This window comes from Takifugu flavidus, chromosome 2 (assembly GCF_003711565.1).
Source record: "Takifugu flavidus isolate HTHZ2018 chromosome 2, ASM371156v2, whole genome shotgun sequence".
NCBI lineage: Eukaryota > Metazoa > Chordata > Actinopteri > Tetraodontiformes > Tetraodontidae > Takifugu > Takifugu flavidus.
This window is the reverse complement of record NC_079521.1, coordinates 9,798,912-9,822,243: the sequence shown is the minus strand read 5'-3', so window position 1 is coordinate 9,822,243 and position 23,332 is coordinate 9,798,912. Positions and strand designations below refer to the sequence as shown.

The window sequence follows — 23,332 nt, the reverse complement described above, 5'->3', positions numbered from 1 at the left end:
TAAATCTGCTCTTCAGAATAAAGTCCACAGAAAGCTTTTGTCCAAATTCAGCTAAAGCCTGATTGACAAAGTTTGTACAGGATGATTTCCAAACGGAGAGGATTAATAACACACACACACAAATAAACATACACAGAGACTTACGTCATATTGTTGCTTCACATGAAACAGGTGGTGGAAGCCAGTAGCTGGTGTTTCCAGCTGTCGTTGTCATGGTGACACTGTGGCGCTTTGACTATGACCTCTGTAAAATAAATGTTTGGTTTGTGAGGCTTTATTTCCTGTTTATGTTTGGTCGATCACACTCTTCTTTGCTGGTGTGTGGGTGTTTCTCTCTGAGTTTTATCCATGTGAGATGAGTAAGTGAACCTCACATCAGAGCAGGTTTGAAAAATCACCGGTTTAAAAAAAGATGCTGATGGGAAAAATTGTTTTTGTGTTTTCAAAAATGATGTTGACGCAGCTTCTTTTCCTCCCCGTAGTTAACAATTTAGTTCAATCCAGGTCACGTACAAGATGAGACGTGTCGTGGAGTTGTAATAAAACAGCCTCTTGACCTCCCCAGTTGATGGATATCAGGGATTACGCTATAATCCAGCAGGGGTGGGGGGGGTGTTGGTGGTGGTGGGCCACCAGAGATCTTGCTGGGAGTCAACAAGGAGCATGCTGGGAGCTGCTGTGAAAATCAATCCTGACTGGAACAATCCTGAGTGGAACAATTGACACCACTAGGGGGGATTATCAAAATGTCAAAGGGGCAATCCAATGACCTCAAGGTCAAGAAAGAATAAACTGTGGTTGTCCACCCCCCCCCCCCCCCCCCCCCCCCAACACACACACACACACACCTCTGGAGCATTAAATAACTGTGATGTCATCAGTACGAGCCAGCTGTCCGGTTACATATGTCAGGTTTTTCAGAGTACAGATCGTTGAATATAAATTCTTGGATTCCTTTTTACTGTAACCATGGCAACCATGGACATATAAAATTAAACTTTGCCGAGTGACACATTCACATCAAACAGAATTTGCATGTGACTGTAGTGTTTGCTACTCATACTGTCACTATTGCAATGCATTGTGGGATTTGCATACATTTTAAAATGAGCTGAGATTTCCTGTGAAAAGCTAACATCAACCACTATGCTAATTAATGCTGCATTTAACAAACTCCATTACAACCACATTTAAAACTCCATCAGCATTTACGATTCTTTTACTGTCGCACGTTTACGAGGGAGCCTCTAAATTATTCCTCCTAAGAAACGTTAAGCCTCTGTGGCAGCCTAATTTCCTGATGGCATTGGGAGTTAACGCGGTTCAATGGAATCCGTCTTCAGTGAAATTAAAACAAACTCCTGGGGAATTCCTCCACTCTTTGTAATTTGTGCCCAGTCACCTGGGGACTCAGGCAGCAGAACAACAGATAACTCACCCTGGCGTCCTGACTGGCGTCCTCTCAAACAGCCGTTAATTAACCCCTGGCCTGCACTGCCAGCATCATCTGCTGCTGGGCCGTGTGTGATGACGGGGGGCATGTCTGTGCAGCTCTGCTTCGTTACTCATGCAGCCTTTGCTTGCTTCGCTCCTGCTGGTCTCCAGTTTCTCATAATGGAATGAGGAGAGGGCGGAAGTCGTGGGGCATCGCTGGAGGAGCCAGGAAGGAATCAGATTATGTAGGCCAGGTGTCCTTTTACTGCCATGGATGAGATACAGCCCCCTCCCGACTCAGTTTACCAGCAGCTTTGTTTGGAGTCCTTCTAGAAACAAAGTCTTCGATGTGTTTTAAAGCCGCAGCAGCTACTCATCTGGGGAGTATTTTTAATGCTCAGTAGTTTGATTTTGTGAGTTTCCAGTTGACCGTGCAAGTAGAAACCCCCCAAACGGAAAATTCCCTGGACAAATGGCCGACATGGCCAAAAAAATAAAAATAAAAATACAGCTTCAGAATGTGTGACACAAGAATACTGGATGAAATTCAGGCACAGAGGCCCTTTCCAGTCAGTGGTGATATTTCTGCCTCAGCGTTGTTTAGTAACTGCCATTAAAGCATCACTGCTGGTGTCCTGGGAGGGAGATGCATGATGGGATGCAGGGAATCTGCAGGGACGGTGCTGATGTGAAATTTCCCAGAGCTGTCAGAGACAAATGGAGCTGAGCTGCCAGAACAGAACGTTTACAGCTCGTGTTTCTCACAATGTCGTGCTGTCGGTATTTAAACTCATTTGTGCAGGAAATCTGCCCAGATTACAGATTAAGGCAGAGAAACAGGCCTGATGGTGCAAAGGTGCGAGTCCTGTGACTGCACGCTTGGGTTGATCTGAGCCGTCTGTGTTAAAGTTCACATCTTTCTGCATTTAATAATGTTCTTCCAGAGTTGCCTTAATCTCTAAAAAGCCTTAATCTCTTTGAGGTATTTTTAAAGATTTAATCTTTCAATCGTCTCAAATGTAAATCCTCTGTGATTTTTTTATCCCCCCTTTTTTTTTTTTACCTGATTGTAAAAACACTTTGGTTGCTGCAATTTTAAAATCCCACAGAGCGGGGGGGGTGGGGGGGTGGAAAGATGTCGCCGTGGCCGCTTGGAGGCTTTGGCAGCGACGCCATGTTGACATTTTCTACCTGAATAATCGCAGGTCAACAGAGAGCGTAAACATTCATCGGTATTGACAGACGGGCGGATCAGAGGAACAAACGCGTGTTTCACCGCAAACAACATGACTCAGATCAAATCTGCATTCTGATATCATGTAACTCATATCAGCTTTAAGTTCCAATCTATACCTCGGTGGGGGGGTTGGATGTGCATGTTTGATCCAGGATTGGCTGATAAATGAATCAATGTTCAGCAGTTGTGATGGCGCCGAGTGATCATGGGTGTTTATTTGAAATGATCTTTTTTTAGATCCACATCTGACTTGTAAATGAGATCTCTGCGACCCCGATCTCATTCAGAATCATATATTCATTAATAACAGATGCAGAGTTGATCCACAGGGGCACACATAGTAAACGAAAATTAAAATTTCCTCCCTGACGTCCAATCAGGTAGCAGCTGTTGTCTGATGTCGCACTTATTGATGAATCTGTTGATTATTGGCAAAGCTGAGGGGCAGAAACACAATCTCATCCCTTCCTTTAAATCAGCATTAACAAGGCAAGTTAGTAAGCATCGATTCACTCCCTCAAACCCCCCCCCCCCCCCCCCCCCCCCCCCCCCCCCCCACCCCACCCTAACCCTTTGGTAGCTATCCTCAGAATCATTACAAGAACATGTGGAGCAGGAGAACGAGAATAAAACACAAACACAGAGCAGAAGAGCTGATTAAAAAACATACACGTAAAGGTCAAGGGGAGGGAAATAATCAAAGAGAGGAACTCAAATCATTCCTGTGTGTGTGTGTGTGTGTGTGTGTGCAGGCATTATGCATTTTCCATTATTCCAGCGCAAACTATGAGCCTGAAGCAAAATTATTATGCACGCACACGTGTGTGCGCACACACACACACACACACACAGACACACACACTATCTCTCTCTCGCTCTGTCTCTCTCATAGTTCTATCTTTGTGAGGACATTCATAGACAATGTATCTCTCGCAAACCTTATTCTAACCTTCAACTTTATAACTGGGCGTTAATCGTCAATCCTGTTGTGAAGACCAGATAAAATGTGATCACTTCCAAAAAATGTCCTTATCTTGATTGCAGGCAGACGCACACATATAGAATTAAAATGTACTGCCTGCAAGAATGAAAATGGGCTCTAGCGTGTCTCATGTTGCCATAAACCGGGATTACTGTACAGGCAGAACAGTACAGGCAAAAACGTTCACAAATAAAATAAAACTGTTACACAGTGATCGAACCTCTATTCTGATCATGTAAACCTGCCTAAAATGTTTCAGCTTCCTCTGATTTATTGAATGCTAAATATAAACAGCCTGGAAATTAAGAATGAAAAATGAATATTGTGTGAAGTTAAATTCAAACAAATGTATGGTCTCTTTTGTTTCTCAGCAACATTTAAAAATAAATCAAAGTAAAGCATGTTTCCTTGAGATAAAACTGTCCGTTATGAACAGAAGCTGTGAATATCTGAGGATCCTCACAGATTTTCAGCATGCATATTAAACAGTTCTGATCTCTGCCTCTCACCCACTTACTCCCTCTTATGTTTCCATTCCTGTGGAGCAGTTTGACTCCTTCAGGAAGCTGATGATTTGTTATATTTGACACAGATGCAATGACAGGATGGATGGCGACATGATGGATATGATGTATCAGGGTTTAATGTTGCAGCAGCATTGGAGCAGCTGCAGGCCCATTATCACACTCATACGGGGGATGTTCATCCACTCAGCACCCACATGCAGCACTTTGGCTTCCTCTGAGTTCATGAACCAGTTCAGAAAATAACTTTGCACTAGCAGCATAAAACAAGAAAAACCCCTACAAATGACCTATACAAAACTAATGTACATCCCTATAAGAAATAGAACTAGTATTTTATTTTACATAGTGCAACAATTCCATAAAACGAATGAATATGATCATACAACGTGTGGTTGATTAAAAAATCAGGTTTAAAATAAAACAAGCTATACACATAAAGAGCCATTAATTTTCATTAAATTGTTGACAATTTTCTGTACTAGAGAACGTCACTATCACAATGAGCGTTTGACGTTCTACTTCCGGGTTACTCGTTTACGTCGTCCTCTCGCGAGACTAGCATAATTATAAATTCATCCCGGGCGGGGGTTCGGTCTCTCTTTCTCCCTTTAGCGGTGAAGGTGCAACAGTAATCGGTCGTCCCGACTGCGGGTTCATCCGACACCCTCACCAACCAAGCTGAACTGAGCTCAACGTCCACGGCAGCACCATGCCTCCCAAATTCGACCCCAACGAGGTTAAGATTGGTACGTTTCTGGTGTCACCTCGGTAATAAGTTTGTTCACAGCCGAGATGGACGCTGCCGCTGTGTGTGGCTGCGGCCCGGGAAAGGCGCATAGAAAACGGTAATAATGGCGCATGGAATGCCCCGGAAAAGCAAAAGACAATTTGAATTAAATGTGTCCATGTTTAAATTATGTTTAGTGAACTGTAAATGTATTTGTGGGCCCTAAAAAGAAATGGTGGAAGAAGTGGTTCGAATCCACGTGAGAAGCTTGTTGCTAAAGCTAATAATGCTAACGGCTAGCTTGGCATACCACAATTCAAGATGAACTTAAACACTTAACTTGCATTCAGTCTATTATAACGACTTGTGTTTTTAGGCACATTAGAATTTGTCATTAAATAATAAAACTAAAGTTGCCAGTTTAATGTTAATGTAAAGAGTACTGTGCATTAGCAATCTATTACATGTTAATTAAATTGGTGTAATAACATTCAGATATTGGCAGTTTGCTTTTGTCTGAAAGAGGTTCCATTTTAACTTTTTTTTTTTTTAAACTGCATGACTACACTACTCAAGTGGCTATCTGTAGTTTTTTTTTTAAGTGTTTTTGAATCTTGGGTTATAATACAATTGTGAACCAGGTTTGTAACATGAAAACGAGACCAACAAATAATCCAGCTATATTTTAAAATAAAAGTTGTCAGCACATTACACCTCCAATGCAATTGAGATGCTTGTTAAAGTCAATATTTATTTTCTGAAATGGAAAATGTTGGATATCAGAATTAAAGCAGCAAAGGGTCAGATTGATCAATGATGTCAGTTATCACGTTTGTAAATTGCCTTTATTGGTTGTTGTCTTGGTAACTCCGCTCAACATTCTATTACCTGCAGAGAAATAGTTGGACTAAAACTGCCTTTTGATGGATGATTTTCTTTTTTAGTGTACATGAGGTGCACAGGAGGAGAAGTTGGCGCCACCTCTGCTTTGGCCCCCAAGATTGGACCTCTGGGTCTGGTGAGTACAGGCACATTTATATTTTGCAGGGGCTGTTTGTGTGTTTCAACTTTGGGAATCTTGTCCTTTGTCCTTTCCCCCCCCCCCTCATTTTTGACTTTGGCGGCTCACCCCGCTGATGTCACAGTATTTGCATGAACTCCTGCAGTGGAAATGCACCTTTTGACAAGGCGTCCCAGTTCCAGCCTCCCGCCACTATACCGGTCTGCCAGGGTGACTGGGTGTAATCCAGTGGAGGCTCAGATTAATCCGGCTTTAGGAAACAGGGCTGCCCAGCCTAGTGGGCATCTCTGTGCCGAAAAGTCTGGAACAAACCTCAGTCACTGATCTGTTTTGAATATTTAAGTGACATTCTATTTTCTCTTCAGTCTCCCAAGAAAGTCGGTGATGACATTGCCAAGGCAACAGGCGACTGGAAGGGTCTGAGGATCACCGTCAAGCTAACGATCCAGAACAGACAGGCGGCGGTACGTTCTGAACTTTTAATCTTCTGTTGATATACTGTGGCGGCATGAAAATAATTATCTGTATTTTTAGATCGAAGTGGTCCCGTCTGCATCTGCTTTAATCATCAAGGCTCTGAAGGAGCCTCCTCGTGACAGGAAGAAGGTCAAGAACGGTAAGTAATGTTCACCAAGGCTCATCTTTCATTGTCTGGTTGAAGTTCCCTCATTAATTCCTCTCCTGTCTAGTTAAACACAGCGGGAGCGTGCCCTTTGACGAGATCGTGAACATCGCTCGCCTGATGAGGCATCGCTCCATCGCCAGGGAGCTCTCTGGTAAGGCTTGAATCACTGGCTTTAGCCGTCGCCATGGAGCCTCCCGCCACTATACCAGTCTGCCAGGGTGACTGGCTGTAATCCAGTGGAGGCTCAGATTGACCCGGCTTTAGGAAACAGGGCTGCCCAGCCTAGTGGGCATCTCTGTGCCGAAAAGTCTGGAACATGTTAAATTCATGTTATCTCGAACGATTTGATCAGCTATCTGTCACTCTAGAGTGACGTAATCTGGCTGTTAAAACACTTTTAATTAAAGAGCAAACTGATCTGGATCTGTCTCTAGGAACCATCAAAGAGATCCTGGGAACCGCTCAATCTGTTGGCTGCACCATCGATGGACGTCCTCCCCATGATGTCATCGATGACATCAACAGCGGAAAAGTCGAATGCCCAACTGAATAAACGCTGCGGAAATAAAATGTTTACAACAGTTGAATATTTTGCATCCCTCTGCATTTTGTACACAAAATATTTATTGGGTTGTTTGTTAAAAAAAAACATGTACAATGTTACAAAAGTCTCCCCATCCATAAGACAGGCCAGGGTTTCATCCTGTTTAGGGACAAAGGTCATTAAGATGCCATCAAGTATAGGTGCATCAGAAATTAGGCTGATTTGTTCTTCAGAACTTGCAGCCTTGTTAGCAAAGTAAACAGGTTTGGCAACTTAATAGGCCTGGAATCAGAATTTGCCCATAAACCGGCTTATTGAAGAGAAAGTGATCCTATTCCAGAAGATGTTTATTGAACTGACTCCAACTTGTCTAAATATCCCATAACTAGGCAGTATTAAGTAAACAATCGTTCCGGACCATGTTATAAATGTTCTGTCCTTTAACTGAGCTGAACTCGCATCTTAAACTGCTCCTGACCAGATTAGTGGCACCACTGTGATGAACACCACCACTTGAACACATCATGTCCAGTTGAGGCGATGAGTTTCGGAAGCTCAGCTTTCCACATCCTCCTCTACCTCAGGCTCCTCTAACATGCGCTCTTCCTCTTCTTCCTCCTCCTCTTCTCTGCTCTTATCAATCTCACTGTTTTTCTTCTCTTTGTCTTTGCGCTTCTGCTCGGACACTTCCTTTTTTCCTTTCTGGCCCTTCTTGTACACTGAAGAAGAAAACGTCAAGATTAATATTTCATCGATAAAGATAAGAGGTGACGTGTCCATCAAACTCATCATATCCACTGACCCTCCAAAGCTTCTTTAAGAGGCTCCAGGAATCGTTCAAATTCCATCTCTTCCATGGCAGCTAAAACATCTCCTGCATTCAGAGTTTTCCGTTTGGCCTTCATTGCAAAGTTGTTTGCACTGTGGCAAAGAAGAAATTCAGTTAAAAAAAAAAATACAGCATTTTTATACTTCGAAAATACTTTTGGTTTCTCACCAGGATGTTGCATACAGCACAAAGACACTGGCAGCTTGAGATATGGCTCTTCTGGCCTCTTTTGACACATTCACTCCATCTGGGAGCTGAAGACAAACAAATTACTGAATAAAACCACATCTTAAGTTCAGCATAAACTCGATTACCGCTAATTTAGCATTATAATGAGTAATTGGGACCGCACTCGGCCTCGTTTATAATACAAAAATGGCCATTATGCTTATAGATACAGAAGTAAAACTCAGAAAACTGCAGCTTCAGACTGGAACAGAGTGGGAGACAAATGTTGGATGTGGCGCCCTCTTTCGGAGTGAGAGCGCAATGACGGGTGCATCGCTTAAAACGCTTCAGTTTTAGGGAGTCTGAGGCGTGGATGTTACCAAAGTAAAATACCCGTAGCATCAAATGTCTGCAGAGAATTACCCTCTGCGTGTAGGATATTTAAATATGCTGATACTTTTCTCCACACTCACCGCCTCCTTGATGATGCGGGTGATCACCGCGTTGGGAAGATTCAGGTCTTCCGGTCTCTCCGCCATTTCATTGACCGCTCAGCGAAGGTTCGAGCCCGGCCTGACGATACTCTTCACACCGCAGTACGGTCACCGGGCACTGGTCACTGGAGTGGGCCGTAAATACGCCAAAGCTCGGCGATATCCCACTCACACGACTGAGATAGCCCGATCTAGCTAAAGAAGCTAGCTAACGCGCGTGCAAGAGCGACGTAACTACGGGCAACTGCTGGCACGAGGGACGCTACTGTTGATCCAAGCGATCACTGTAATCGATCGACCGGCTAAATCTCTCCCATAGACCGGCTCGCGTGGCCACTAGATGAGTCTGTTTGGGAACGTTTCGCGCGAAGCGTGCAAGCGCAAGCCCCGCCCCTTTCAACTTTGAACTCCGACCTATGACGTAGTGACGTCACTCGTCGATGACGACAACGCACATTGTTATATTTGAAAACGTGGTTGTCATTCTTTTTATATTTTAATGGGGAAAAAATATCTTTATAGTTAAATAAAAGTAATGAAATCAATATACATTAGGGATGTAAGCAGTTATGGTTATAAATCCTGTCTAACTTTTGTTAATATTTACTTATGCTGCACGCTACTGTTATATAGAAACAAGTTGCGTGTATAGCATTTTTACATTTTGAAATGTTAAATAGTAGATAAATGATGCTTTTTTAAAATTTTGATATTCACGGTGAAAATTATCTTTTGAAATTAAATGACGACTAACAGATATAACTTTAAATATACAATAAAAGGATGGATATCTGCCTGTTGATTAATTATTTTCATTGGAGCGATCAACATTAAAAATCCGGACAGGACCAACCTCCAGGCCACTTTATGACTTTATTACAGAACAATTGAGACGGTCAGAGGATAAAAACCAATGGTGGTTTCCACGGCAACTGCCAGCTTCATGCAGGAGGAGAAACAGCCCACACTCTGTGCGTGCGTGTGTGTGTATGTGTACTGTGAAATGCGGCCCTCTACTCCCACCAGGTTCAAGCGTCTGATGCCATTTCTGGGCAGCGCTCCAGGTTAATGTTTCCTTGGCTCTGTACTACTGAATGGGTTCATCAGTACATCTACAGGTCAAACAAATCTACACAACTGTCAAAACACTACAAAATACAATATTTCACAGGAGAGAGGAGTCCAGAAATGGAAAAAGGTCCAACATAATGAAATAGAATAATACAGACACCCAAGAAATGTGAAACCTGCTCACAAACTGTCATTCAGATAAATAAAAATGATGCCAAAGTTGTTGAGCGCATTCATAAATCAAGAGCAGAGATAATCAATTACAACAGGACATTCTAATATTAAAAGCAGAATATAAAAAGCACAACAGCTTTGGTCAATTGACAATCAATGAAATACAAACATGAAAACTGGATATTGTTCATAAGATCCACAGTTTTCATGTTTTCAGTTTTCCATCAGTCATAAATAAACTTCACAAAATAAAGAACTAAAAAGAGAAACCAGTGAATCATCAGAGCTGTGAGCAAGCAACAGGGAAAAGAATGTATAAAGTACAGAAGAACGTGCCTCCTTAGGTTTATTATCTAGATCTGATAAGAGAAGTTTCTGTTTCATTCTTGGTGTTTTGACTTCAAAGAATATAAAACACGCTTTAAAACTGAAAACAATCAAAAAAAACTTTGTTTACATTCATTTTCACTTAAATATGAAGTTTCGGGACAAGATTGTTAACATTCACATTTATGCAATTGCACATCAGCTGTTTGTTTTCATTCCAACTGATTTGATTTAATCAATCTTCAGTTTTTACTTTGTTAAATGTTTAAAATGCTGCAGCGGTTATGAAGCTGATGGACACACAGGCCAATTGACCGTTATTTAGAGCCGTTTCACTTCTCATAACAAGATAAGAAGCCCAACTCAGTAACATGCACATGCGTGTGCGTGTGGTGTGTTTGGCAGCCTGGTGTCATCTGCAAGTTCTGCATGAGAACAAAAAGTCAAAATCCAACCAATTCTTGCTTCACAACTTGTTTAAGGTTGTCAGTCGTGTGAAAAACAGCTTTAATTAAGAAACAGATTAATTATCTCCAATCTTTTTCATAAAATCACCTGATAATTCAGCTTGGAATTAAATATTAAGAAGCCTCGTCAGACACTCGGCGTGTTTAACGACCGGACCGACTTTAGAAGGTCAAAGACCCATTTTAATGAAGCTTTTCCCGAGTTATTCTGCTGGTAGCCCACGACTAGAACGCAGGAGACGCTTTTTGATTCCCAAAACGCATCGCGATTGTGGAAGAACTGAGGTTCTGGAGTCAGGTGTGGTTCTGGAAGTCGGCTGTGGTTCGGGCGCACTGGTTCTGTACAAAAAGACCTGAAACGACAAGTAAAGGGGACGTTCGATTAACATTTATGTGAAAGCAGACGTCCTCCGGTGCAGTCCGTCGGTTCTGCTGGAGGTTCTGTTTGGACCGTGCAGCAGAACCTCGCCGTCGTCGGAACCACCGCTGGATTCTGTAGCGGAAAGAGGTTTGTTTATGCAGCACTACTTTTGTGTGCATCCGACAGCCGCTGCCAACAACTCCTGCAAACATGACAGGTATTTGGAAGAAGGTCTGGGAAAGTTGATGAGTGTGACCGCCTGTGGTCGTCCGATCGCCGGCTCAGGTGCGGCTCTTCGTCCCGCTCCGTAGAGACGCAGAAGATTGCGTGTGTTGGGGATCTACTTTCTCCGGCGAGGCTGTGCTGCGCCTTTCTCTGCCCTCTCGCCCGTCCACGACCGCCATCTTGAATTTTAATGATAATTTCTTTTAAAAAATGTGTTTCCCTGATATTTTCCTTCAGTTGTCCTGTCAAATTTGGATGAGTCCTTAAGTGGGGTGTCTTATTCAATGGTCGTTTTACAGCATCGCACCGTGAGTATTCTACGTTTGTTCCGTTTGTGCTGTCGAGTCGAGACATTTAATGATACCAAAGCGTGAAAACCCTGTCGGCTCACTGCTATTTAACTCCCAGCTCCGGTCATGAAAAACAGTCCCTGAACCGAGGCGCTGCCGGTTCGCTTCCTACCGCTGGTACCGCGGCTCATATGTAGAACCCTGCCTGCTTTCAAAGGGACAAATAACTCGCTTCGAAAATCCAGATTTATTTTGTATGCTAGCTAATGGCTTCCCTATAAAACAAACCCAGCTAACGCAGCGTATGCTAGCCAGCGTTAGCTTCTGTGGTCCAATGGTTTGCAGGTAGGTAGCATAACGGAGGCTCGTTTCTTCTTGTCGGACATTCATGTTGTCATCTACCGGCTACCGGACAATGTTTGCCTCACGATCAAGGCACCGCTGTGTTACACTGACATGATGGTAAGCTAACGCCAGTGTTTATAAACTGATTGCAATGTCGGCTAGCTCCAACTTAACTTCATCCCGAGTGCTAACTTAGCTTTACTATATGGATACTGGAGAAAGAGCTAACATAGGCACGAAGAGCAGCGATGTTTTAGTCATCGCTTCACCCACTTGCGTGTCGTGGGATCAGAAGGACTTGTTCCCCGGGCTTTAATTGTCCCATTATTGTGTCTCGTGTAGGCGATAATTATTTCGACGCCGATCCATTTGACTGTGCGTGTATTCGGAGGAGTTAAAATATCGGAGCCCTTGCGTGCATTCACCATTCCTTTATACATATATGATATATGGTTTTAAAAAGCTCGCACAACGTGTCGACAGCTCGATAAAAATTGCACTGGCATGTTGCCGGTATTTACGGCAGCAGAGCCACCAGGGCCCGTGAGGTTCGAGCCCCACTGACGATGGGAGGGGAGACACGACAGTTGGCAAACAATGCCGCCGGATTGATAACTTTAAATCCCGGCCCCAGCTCTCTGCCTGGCCTCGTAGCTCCCCCCAGTCCTCGTCAACGCTGCCTACTAGGCTAAGATGCTAAATATTTCATGCAGCGATTTTTGACCACGATGACGCTCTCGGCGGCCTGTTTCGTGCTTCGAGACGAGGTGGCTCGAGCAAAACCACTTTTGCGATGCCTTTTGTAACACAACCTTCCGCGTTTGAGTGATTACACCACGGCTGGCCGAAAACAATGGCTAATATTTCCGCAGATAGCGTGCAAGTCGTTTGCGCTGCACTTGACATTCAGCCAGGACGGTGCTTCGGGTTACCGCCAGGCGGCGCTGCAGCACCGCCTTATTTCCTCCTTATCAGTGACGTAAAACAATGGACGAGCCGTCGCTCTGGCTGCCTTTAATCTTTTGGTTTCCAGTTGTGTGGTTTTTAAAAGTTGTAGATTGTGGTCAGCCTGAGCCGGAATTGGTGCACATGACAGGTCTGTGCTGAATTGCATCCTTCCATCTACTACACACGCATGTGTGATAGATGACACAAGCGCACGTTAGAGCCCTAAAGTTAGTTGGTTTTTATCTCCATATGCAGTTGAGTGTTCTTACTGAGGATGGTAGAATGGCATATCCTTTCATTCTAGACAGGCTCTTGGTGACCACAGCAGCAGATTTGTGCTCCTGTGTCGAGCCTTCTTCCCTGTGACCTGATCAGGGATCAGCACAGAACCCCTCACTGGAGTCTTGGAATGTTCCTTTCACTATCTGTTGCTAATGCTGCACCCACTCAACCTTTGTTCTCTTCTGTTGTTCTATTCTGCAAGCGGTTGTTCTTCAATTCTCTGAATAGTTTTGTCATATTTTAAGTGAAGTGGAGGTTATTCTTCTGAAAGGGTGAAACGGTCTGAAATTATTACTATTAAACCTTTTTAATTTCCTTTTTCCTCTTGGAATCAGTTGGGTTTTAAATGCTGTAAGAGCAACAAATGGTTAACAAGCTTAAGCTTAATCATTCAGATCCTGCCATGAGCAGATAAGTTTGGTGTTTCGACATATTGGCAGATTCCGACATGATTTGTCATGTGAGGAATACTAATTTTGTGTATTTGATTTTCTCCAGGTTTCAAACTGCAGACCCCAGTCTTCCCCACTCAAGAGTGTTTCCTCATCTAAGAGACTAAATGCAACTGGACCAGGGGGCTTGTGGGCATGAAGTGGCTGGGCGAATCGAAGAACATGGTATTAAATGGCAGACGACACGGAGCCAAGTTGACCAGCGAAACACCTGTGAGTCAGAACCAGACTCGCTCTCAGAATCCCCAGCGAGCATCTCTGCGTCACAGCAAGAACAGGAACCGGAGATGTAGCCGCAGTGAGTCTACCCAGTGTTGGGTTGATCCGTTACAGGGCGCACATGCTAACATCCTATCTGCCCACAGGGTTTAACGCAGCTAATCCAGAGGCAGAGAGGCGCTACGTGCCCTCCTCGGGAATGACTGCCAAAGAGTTGTGTGAAAACGATGATCTGACGACGAGTCTGATCCTCGATCCATACCTGGGCTTTCAAACACACAAGATGAACACCAGGTTAGTGCATCAAGTCTGTCTCTAGCGGTGTCTCTGATGCCTTTTGGATTTCTGGACGTTTCCTCTTCTGTCGGTTCGCCGCAGGTTCCGACCAATTAAGGGAAGACAAGAAGAGCTGAAGGAGCTCATCGAGGGGTTCAAGAAACACGACAACTTGGAGAAGACCTTCCGAGCTCTGACGTCTGCAGACTGGGCCAGGAATTTGTTTCTTCACAAGACAAAAGCTCAAGAAAAGCTTTTCAAGCAGCATGTAAATCACCTTTCAGCGTGTTTTCTCCTCACGGCTGGAAAAGGTCCGATGAATAACTGGCGCTCCCCCCTTTTATCCGACAGGTGTTTGTGTATTTGCGGGTGTTTGCCACTGACAGCGGATTTGAGATTCTCCCCTGTAATCGTTATTCCTCCGAGCAGAACGGAGCTAAAATCGTGGCAACAAAAGCATGGTGAGACCACAAGACCGTTTATTGCTGTAGCACGCCGGCGCCCTCAGCTTTCAGCGCTGACGTCAGCTGGTGTCCATTTCTGAGCGGGTCGTTGGTTGGGTTGAAGCTGCTGTGGGCGTAGCTTTAACTGGTGCCGCCGTTTCACAGGAAAAGAAACGACAAGATCGAGTATCTGGTGGGATGCATCGCCGAGCTCTCGGAGAGCGAGGAAAACATGCTGCTGCGCCACGGCGAGAACGACTTCAGCGTCATGTATTCGACCCGCAAGAACTGCGCACAGCTCTGGCTCGGGCCGGCCGCGTTCATCAATCACGGTACGCGTCCTCGTTGATGGTCGTGATTTCAAACTGCTGATTTTACTGAATTAATTTAGATTTTTGTCTCTTTTTGCTTCTTCAGATTGTCGGCCAAACTGCAAGGTAACGGAGCAGCACGCGATTAAACAGCATTTTTGGGTTTGTGTCTGTTCTGTAAAGGAGATTTCAATCATTCCGCCCTGTTTAGTTTGTCTCCACTGGTCGGGACACAGCCTGCGTGAAAGTGTTGAGGGACATCGAACCAGGAGAAGAGATCTCGTGTTACTATGGAGATGGCTTTTTTGGAGAAAACAATGAATTTTGTGAATGCTACACATGTGAACGGTAGGAGCCGCAAGGATTCCAACATGAACTATGCAGCAGAGGCCTGGTCAATTGACATCACGGGATCATTTTTTTTACCGACTGCACAAGTTTAGTTACTCAGAAGGGTTGTTATGAGAATGTTTGTTTTGCTGTGCAGACGAGGCACCGGTGCTTTTAAGTCCAAAGCTGGCCTGCAGGTGGAGGTTCCGGTGATCAACAGCAAGTACGGGCTGCGAGAGACAGACAAACGTCTGAACCGGCTGAAAAAAATGGAGGAAGGAAGCAAGAGCTCAGACGGTATCTCTGTGGGCTCTCAATCCACCGTCAACTCTCAGGAAATGCCAAAAACACATCAATGTAAGGGTGGTCTCCATGGTCACTGTTGGTGCTGTTACTGTTATGGATTAGAGCTCATTGGGGAGATTACAATAAATGCTAACATGTCTGATAACCTGTTCTCTTGGAAAATGTCTGCGCTCTTGTGAACACGAGTTAAACGTTTCTAATTATGAGGGCAGAAGTGTGTTTTTATGGTGTACAAGTGTTGCCCGGCTACCGTCGTTGCAGTTGTGTCCCTGTAAAAATGTAATGTCTGCTGTCCCCTCTTTGTCCATACAGCTTCCAGAAAAAGAACATCATCTTCATCATCATCGTCATCTGGCCTAAAGTATAAAAACAGGACTCAATCGAGACAGACTTGGTCAAGACCCGTTACTACCTCATGTTCAAAACAAGGTCATGTAAACAATAACAGGGTACCAAAGAGACTAAAATCCCAATCCAAGCCTTCACTAAGTAAAGTCCAGTTGCGGAGTCGCAGGAGAGGGGCAGAGCCCAAGGCGTTGGCCAAAGGAGAGGCGTGCCAGCTGGGTCTCAGGTGTAAAGGTGTCACTGTCAAGAAGGAGAAGGGTGGACAGGAGCTGATGGAGCAGGCACTGGGTCAGCAGGGCTGCCTCACCCGCCACGCCGCCAAGGAGCACTGTAGCCTGTCGCACGTGCGAGGCGGCGACGGCAGCCAGTGCTCGGCGTACAGAACTCGTCGGTCCACGAGGACCCATGTAAAAACCCAGGAAACCTCAGCTGGCATTACGCTGGAAGCGAGCGCTCTGGACGGCCTGAGCCCAGTCCCGGGAGGGGTTGTCATCAAAACGGAGCCGGCAGACATGGAGGAGTACCTTCGCCAACCTGTAGCGCTTCAGCAGCCAGTGTTGGAAGGGGGCTACGCTCAGAGGGGCTCGTGCACCAGGCGCAAGCGTCTGGCACGGCTCAGGACCAAGCGGACGGTTAAAAACGAGGACTCTTACGGGGAGTCGTTCGTGCCAGTGTCGTCGGGCCATGCTGCCGGCTTCTCGGACTGCAGCAGCATGTTGGTGAACTTTGCGGACAGACACAGGGACTACAACGGCGTCACCAACGGCAGCAAAGCCCTATGCAGAGACAAAGCCAAGAGCGGATGCCGCTCGCAGGACAGAGGCAAGAAGAAGCGGCGCATCACGCGGTACGACGCGCAGCTGATCTTGGAGAACAACACGGGCATCCCCAAGCTGACGCTCCGCCGGCGGAGGGACAGCAGTAGCAGCAAGACCAACGACCCCGTGGGCTCGTCCAACCTCTCCGCCTCTGCCGTCAACGCGGCCTCGTCCAGCAAGATCAGCATCAAGTTCAGCAAAGACCACGACAAGGAGAAAGGCAGCTCTTACATCGCCAAGCTGAATAACGGCTTTGCTCCCGCGGTCCACGCCAACGCCACCAAGCTGAAGATCCACCTGAAGAGGGAGGACGACCCCCGCAGGACGTCCCAGGCCAAAGCCGACCAGGTGACCTACAACGGGGACATGGCGCAGACTCTGGAAGCAAGAAACAGTCACTGGACTCAGAATGTTCTGGCCGAGCCTTCGTCTGACGAGGATGACGAGGATGACTACTTTGATAATGAATTCGAAGACGATTTTATTCCACTTCCTCCAGCAAAGCGCCTGCGTCTCATCGTAGGCAAAGACTCCATAGACATCGATATCTCCTCTAGGAGGAGAGAGGATCAGTCGCTGAGGCTCAATGCATAAGCTGGGAGGCCAACGCTCCCTCCTTCCTGTAAATAAAGACCAATCTGATCAGCGCTCGTGTTAATGTAAGAGAGATAATTTAAAAATGAGAAAATGGCTGAAAAACTAAGAATCGGAACGTTTCTAGAAGGTGTCTTTAACTTAAAACAAACCTTTTCCATTTTTGACAGTTTTCCGGCTTATGGACCCAGATTGCATCGATTCGACCGTCCATTTGTGATGTTCCCCTATAAATCTACTAATTGCCGAAGTATTAAATTAATATTTTTTTCCACAAAAATCGTGAAGCAAAAATGAGTTTTGTTTTAAGTTGGGCTCCTCCTGGAGACGATGCACTTGTTATATATTGATAATGGACTTGTAGAAAGTGTACAGTCTGGTGTGACTATCCCCTCTGTCTCATAGGCAGGTTTTTATTGACTTTTTTGGGTGCGTGGGTGGGGGTCTTATTATTTGTAATTTGTTTGTGAAAAATCATGAAGGGTGTGATGTGGTCCAGAGGCATTATTCCCAGTCAGGTGCCATGTTCTCATTATCACGGTAGCCTTTTTATGTCTGAGGCTGCAGCTGATGGAATTGTGTTGTTCCACTTTGCTTTTAATGTTCCTGAAATGACCAGTCTCTAAAAATGAACCTGCTGGGGGTCAATAAAGGCGAGACGGCGGCTCGTCCTCCCCCCCCCGCGTGGAAGCTGGTTTGGCGGCAAAGCTCTTGCAAGTTTCCACGTCTGCAGCGGCATTTTAAAATTAGGCCCCTAAGTTAAAATCTGGCCCCATCAGGACAAGTGCAATTTTATTCTGCAATTTTAACTGTGTGGTCTGTCTTGGAGCACACTTCCCTTAACCGGGAATTTAATAAAATATACTAGATTATTTTTCCCCCCAAATATCTCAACCCATTTTAAGTTTAAACCTTTATGAAAACATGCAAATCAAGCACAATAAATGTTAGTAAATGGCCAGCCAGCCGGTTTATTCCAACACCAATAATGGTGAAGCTGCATAATTCCACCAGATTAAAAGCACACAATGTTTTATAAATGATAAAAAGGGTCGAAGCTTTGCGTTTGGAGCTGCCGTGTAATGGTAACATGGCACGAAAACTCAATCCACGACGATGCTGATCTGACTGGCCGACGCGTCGTCTTTACTGTCCACTCTCGTCTTTATTCACCTAATCTTCATGGCTGAAAGCAGAGTGAACAAATGCCCCCTCCCCACTGGAGTTTAGAGGAAAATCACACATTCTCAAAGGTCGCAGGTTAAATCTATGGTGCTACGTTTGTTCCTCGACGAGGTCCGAGTGCGTCAGATGGAGGCAGCATTAACTTTATTCTATAGTCAACCATGTTTCGTCGGCTGTGTGTAGCTCTGTAAGCTGTCTTTTCTTTTTCTTCTTTACAGGAGTTCATGTCCTGTCACACAACATTAGGTGCCTTAAAGAGTTTTTGACACATTTAGACCAAAATTGGTTTCACGATTAATCAGTGAAGAGTGAAAAAGCGAAGCCATCTGCTTCCCCCCAATGTGGAAACGGTCCTGTACACAAAGTTCTGTTTGAATGGAAGTAAATGAACAGACCAGCTGAGACTGAATGTTGACCCACCTTCTGTCCTCGTTGATATGTTCACATCACCAGCAGTTGATTGTCCACATGGCTCGGTCTGTCTTTAACGTCTCCATCCTGCACTGTAAAGAGTTCCGTCTGTGTGGTCTTTGTCCGATAGACAACTGTCCAGACTTCCAGCTCCTACAAAAGCATAAAGAAAAAAGAAATGTGAATAGTTTGCAGACATTTTAGCGTGTTTTGTGGGTATTGGGAAATCTGTAAAGAGAATTAAAGATGGACACTGTGTATATTGTCCAATATGTAAATCATGTGAACACATCTTGTACTTATTTAACAGTTTTGAATACTTGAAAAACTATATAAAGTTTCTTTGTGGCTCTTTTTTCCTGAGATTTTTTATTTATTTTTTCGGTGGGGACCTATATTTTTCCTGTCAAAAAACTCAAATGAAAACATCAAAACAAGTGAAAGTGGGCTTTTTCTTTTTCTTTTTTAAGTATATTTATTTTTTTGCCCTCAGACATGAGGATTAATGTTTTTTTTAGTAGTTCAGAGGTAATTCACAAAATAGTTGGCAGAAAACTGAGTTGTGTACCACAAATATCTGTCTGTAAAATTGTTTTACTAAGTCAAGTACCATCCAAAGTCCATTTATTGAAAGAAAGAAGAATGAGGACAAATTAATTTGGAGTAATTAAGGAGCGTGTGCTGAAAAAAAGAATTATGCATTTATATAATAAATTATGAAATTATTAAGATAATTTAATACTAAGAGTTCTCATAACTTCTAATATGTGGACTTGCAGCAACCTGAAACAAAATATTGCGTTAATATGTTAATAGCTTTTCTTTGTTTGGGAATTTGAGTCTTAAAATGTAAAAAAAAAAAAAAAAAACACGTTAATCACAGCCCAAGGATTTCTAAATTCAGGCAGTAATGAGGAGCGCTTCGTGGTTAAAAATATTTTTTTTTAAAGTACTGTTTAAATTTAGAGAGTATCCCGGAGATAACAGTCAACCCAAACGGGTAACCCTTTTTTTATATTTAAAAAATAATAATTACACTCATGCTGTATTACCGTTACATCCTTCCTGGGTCCTCGCACTTCCTGGTTAGTTGTCAGCCAATCAGAAGCCTTGTTCTTCCAGCGGTATCCAATCAGCTCCCACGGAACACTATTTGAAAGGCCTCCGTGTTTACCTGCTCAAAACGGTGTTCACGGAGTTCAAGAGTACACTGCACGGTCGCTAAAGGAATATTTATATTGTCGTTTGCATTGAATCACAGTTTGGCTGCGACATTCTCGGCATTAACATGACATCGTTGGAAGCTCGTGCTGCGGTGAGTAGAGCGACATTTATTGACCCTTTGATTGAGTCAGCTGTTGCCTTCAGCTGCTAGCTAACGTGATGTGTTGTTTTGTCACACGTGTCTCAAAGGCAAAGTCACGGCAGGATTTCTTTCTTTTTGAGCTCCTAACAAGCTTTAGGTTTTGTTCGCCTGTCACCCAGCAGCTTCTACCCACTGAAAATCAGTTAAAGATGGGTAAAACCACGGCAGCGGGCCCAAAAAGAGCCGCTCTCGGAGAGATAACCAACTTTCCTGCAGCGGCTGCCGACGCAAAGGTAATGAAGGTCAATAGACGATTCTATGTTGTGAATCACATTACACAGTCATGCTGACATAGTTTAGATATCGTGTAAAATGGAAATGTCTACGGTTAATTTTTCTCCGGCTCAAGCTTGGTCTGGATTAAACGGTCACTGACTTGTTTCCTCAGAGGATGGTTCGGGCCAAAGCTCCAGGGAAACCCTCCTGTGCTCAGAAAGCTTCTGCACGTGTCCAGACCGTCCCTCCAACAGTCCGAGTGGAGGCTCCGGCAGATCCACTCCCTCCAGTTTCAAAGGCGTCGGACAATTTCACGGAGGAGCGGGAGCTTTGCCAGGCGTTCTCGGAGGTGCTGCTCACAGTCCAAGATGTCGACGAGGATGATGCAGACCAGCCTCAGCTGTGTTCGCAATACGTCAAAGACATCTACAGCTATCTGCACGACCTGGAGGTAAAAGTCCCCTCAGCAGTTCTCAGCATCACTGAGGGCGTGACCCTAACAAGGTCACTGTTTCTGCAGGTGCAGCAGGCTGTACGACCAAACTACATGCAGGGCTACGAAATCACTGAACGCATGCGAGCGCTCCTCATCGACTGGCTGGTCCAGGTGCACTCCAGGTTCCAGCTGCTGCAGGAGACTCTGTACCTCACAGTTGCCGTCCTGGACCGTTTCCTCCAGGTCAGAATCGTCTTCTGTGTGGGTTTAACCGCCAGTTCCTGCCTCACCATGTCCTCCCGTTGTCCTGCAGGTCCAGCCGGTCTCTCGTAGGAAACTTCAGCTGGTTGGGGTGACGGCCATGTTGGTGGCCTGTAAATATGAAGAGATGTACGCTCCAGAGGTTGGAGACTTTGCCTACATCACAGACAACGCCTTCACCAAGTCTCAGATCCTGGAGATGGAGCAGGTGGTTTTGAGGAGCCTCAGCTTTCAGCTGGGCCGTCCTCTTCCATTACACTTCCTGAGACGTGCGTCCAAGGTGGCAAATGTGAGTTTAGAACGATGTTGGAGCCGCTGGAGGAGAATCTTCAACTCTACAACTTGTTTTAGTCCAGTTTATCCCAAAAGCAGGATATTGTGGAATAATTCCCTTGTATTAATGGATCGTGGGGACCGACTGATCTTTGCAGTGTAGTTTGATTTCCAGAAGATCAGTAACTGTTTGTGTCAGTCTGATGTAGAGAGACACACGCTGGCCAAGTATCTGATGGAACTGACCCTCCTGGACTACCAGATGGTTCACTATCGTCCGTCAGAGGTCGCCGCCGCCTCACTGTGCTTGTCGCAGCTGCTGCTTGAAGGTCTGCCGTGGGTAAGCTTCTGAAACCTGAGCGCCGCATCTTTTCATCTGTGGATGCTGCTTCAGTCCCACTCTCTTCAGTCTCCAACACAGCAGCACTACTCCACCTACGACGAGGCCCACCTGAAGCCCATCGTGCAGCACATCGCCAAAAACGTGGTGCTGGTGACCGAGGGGAAAACCAAGTTCACAGTGAGTTTGGTCTGAGCTGCTGTGGTTGAGCTGAAGGATGAAACTGAGTCTTTGTTGCTCTGCAGGCGGTGAAGAACAAATACTCCAGCAGCAAACTGCTGAAGATCAGCCTCATCCCTCAGCTGAAGGGCTCCCTCCTCAGAAACATGGCCGCTGCTCTGCTCGCCTCATGAGACTTTTAATCTTTGTCAGCTTGCACATTATTTCATGATCAACATTTACGTAAAGTTGAGATTTTTTCTTTTAATAAAATGTTTTAATATTTAAGGCTTGTTCAGATATCTGGACCGCATCTGTGATTGAACTTTACATCTAATTATTTTATTTGTGAGTGCTATTTGGAGAACTGCTGTATGAGGTGGCAGGTTATGAGCTATGATTCCAGTCAGAGAATCAAGGAAGGAAGGTGCAGATGCGTCTGACGGGATTTTCTGGATTTTATTCATTTGAGATCAGGTAAGAAGTTTCAGCGTTGCAGAGATGGTGAACTGATAGTTGCTATCTAGGTTGCGTATCTACAGACCTATATACAGATGCGCTCTCGTCATAGGCCCATATTGTGACTAAGGGCTAAGATGGTGGTTAAACAATCGCGCTGTCACTGGGCTTCAGCCACTGGCGCTTTTGAACGATTGTTCCTTGTCCCACTTGCGTGCAGCGGAAGTCGGCTAACTGATGTCCTCCTCAAAACTAGGTAGCGACATACGTCTTTTTGACATTTAAAACGGCCCTCTTTCCTTTTTAATAAGCAACTGTTGTCCTGCGACAGCTCGGCATCACAAACCCTGAAAGAGGGATGACCGTACAGATTTGTTCATCTGTAATCTTGACTTATTGGGCAGATAAGATGCTCGTTCTTGGTAATGTTGATTTCTAGAGCCAGACAACAACGAATGCTGATCCTTTATTTTATTTTTATTTCTTTTTTTTTATTTCTTTGTTCCAGGATGGTACACCAGCATAAGTTGTGGCACATGTGCACTGGTGCCCTTACATCCAAAGATGTCTCACATGAGCCAAAGTGAATCCATTTCCCATCGCGTTACCCGTCAGTCGGACTAACGCGTTTACATGCACTTGAATTGTCCAGGATTATTTGATTTTTACATAAGATTCCACTAGGTCACTGTTGATTTAGGACCTTGGAGTAACAGTTGTTCAGACAACTTACCAGTTGACAAACTGAAATATTCATTGACCAACTTTAACTCCCAACTATTAGCAAATGTTAGTAGGTCAGATGTGATGTCTGTAATCAGTCTGATTTGATTCCAGAATGCAGGATGTTTACATTTCTGTATTCTGGTTGCATGATAACTGATCTACATCTTGATAACCTAGACTATCAATATGACGTCTGGAGTATCAGTCTTTGTATGCGTCAGCGTTACACACATTTCATATTTCTTTTTGTGGTTTTAGAGAATCAAATTGAACCACCGAATAAAGAAATACTTGTCAAACATTTGCTGATCTCTTTGTGGACCCCATC

At 44.7% G+C, this 23,332-nt stretch overlaps 4 protein-coding genes and 2 non-coding genes across 7 annotated transcripts; 5 read left to right on the top strand and 1 right to left on the bottom strand.

Moving 5' to 3' along the window:
• The first annotated feature begins 4,755 nt into the window (after positions 1–4,755).
• rpl12 (ribosomal protein L12) lies at positions 4,756–7,140 on the top strand. 2 transcript variants are annotated; one of them, XM_057022001.1, is made up of 6 exons: positions 4,756–4,926; positions 5,852–5,925; positions 6,294–6,392; positions 6,463–6,544; positions 6,618–6,704; positions 6,988–7,140. In XM_057022001.1, the coding sequence occupies exons 1-6, from the start codon at positions 4,890–4,892 to the stop codon at positions 7,104–7,106; spliced, it is 498 nt and encodes a 165-aa protein (XP_056877981.1). In that variant the 5' UTR covers positions 4,756–4,889; the 3' UTR covers positions 7,107–7,140. The 2 variants fall into 2 exon arrangements, with proteins under 2 accessions (XP_056877981.1, XP_056877990.1); XM_057022010.1 differs by having other exon boundaries at positions 4,783–5,025.
• Positions 6,114–6,240, top strand: LOC130521954 (small nucleolar RNA SNORA65). Its single transcript, XR_008949503.1, has one exon. It is a non-coding gene; the product is annotated as a small nucleolar RNA SNORA65 (small nucleolar RNA).
• LOC130521955 (small nucleolar RNA SNORA65) lies at positions 6,747–6,873 on the top strand. The gene has a single exon (XR_008949504.1). It is a non-coding gene; the product is annotated as a small nucleolar RNA SNORA65 (small nucleolar RNA).
• On the bottom strand, positions 7,136–9,007 carry pole3 (polymerase (DNA directed), epsilon 3 (p17 subunit)). Its single transcript, XM_057022021.1, has 4 exons — positions 8,568–9,007; positions 8,095–8,180; positions 7,900–8,018; positions 7,136–7,816 (listed from the first exon to the last, which is right to left on the bottom strand). The coding sequence occupies exons 1-4, from the start codon at positions 8,631–8,633 to the stop codon at positions 7,653–7,655; spliced, it is 435 nt and encodes a 144-aa protein (XP_056878001.1). The 5' UTR covers positions 8,634–9,007; the 3' UTR covers positions 7,136–7,652.
• Positions 9,008–11,159: 2,152 nt separating this feature from the next.
• Positions 11,160–19,124, top strand: kmt5b (lysine methyltransferase 5B). Its single transcript, XM_057021274.1, has 10 exons — positions 11,160–11,521; positions 13,577–13,828; positions 13,896–14,043; positions 14,128–14,293; positions 14,377–14,486; positions 14,634–14,800; positions 14,886–14,905; positions 14,991–15,127; positions 15,267–15,466; positions 15,728–19,124. Exons 2-10 carry the CDS (start codon positions 13,666–13,668, stop codon positions 17,170–17,172), a joined length of 2,556 nt encoding a protein of 851 aa, XP_056877254.1. The 5' UTR covers positions 11,160–11,521; positions 13,577–13,665; the 3' UTR covers positions 17,173–19,124.
• A 798-nt stretch (positions 19,125–19,922) lies between these two features.
• Positions 19,923–23,305, top strand: LOC130518756 (G2/mitotic-specific cyclin-B2-like). Its single transcript, XM_057021629.1, has 8 exons — positions 19,923–20,083; positions 20,257–20,367; positions 20,523–20,801; positions 20,871–21,029; positions 21,100–21,336; positions 21,520–21,660; positions 21,730–21,840; positions 21,906–23,305. The coding sequence occupies exons 1-8, from the start codon at positions 20,057–20,059 to the stop codon at positions 22,011–22,013; spliced, it is 1,173 nt and encodes a 390-aa protein (XP_056877609.1). The 5' UTR covers positions 19,923–20,056; the 3' UTR covers positions 22,014–23,305.
• The last annotated feature ends 27 nt before the right edge of the window (positions 23,306–23,332 follow it).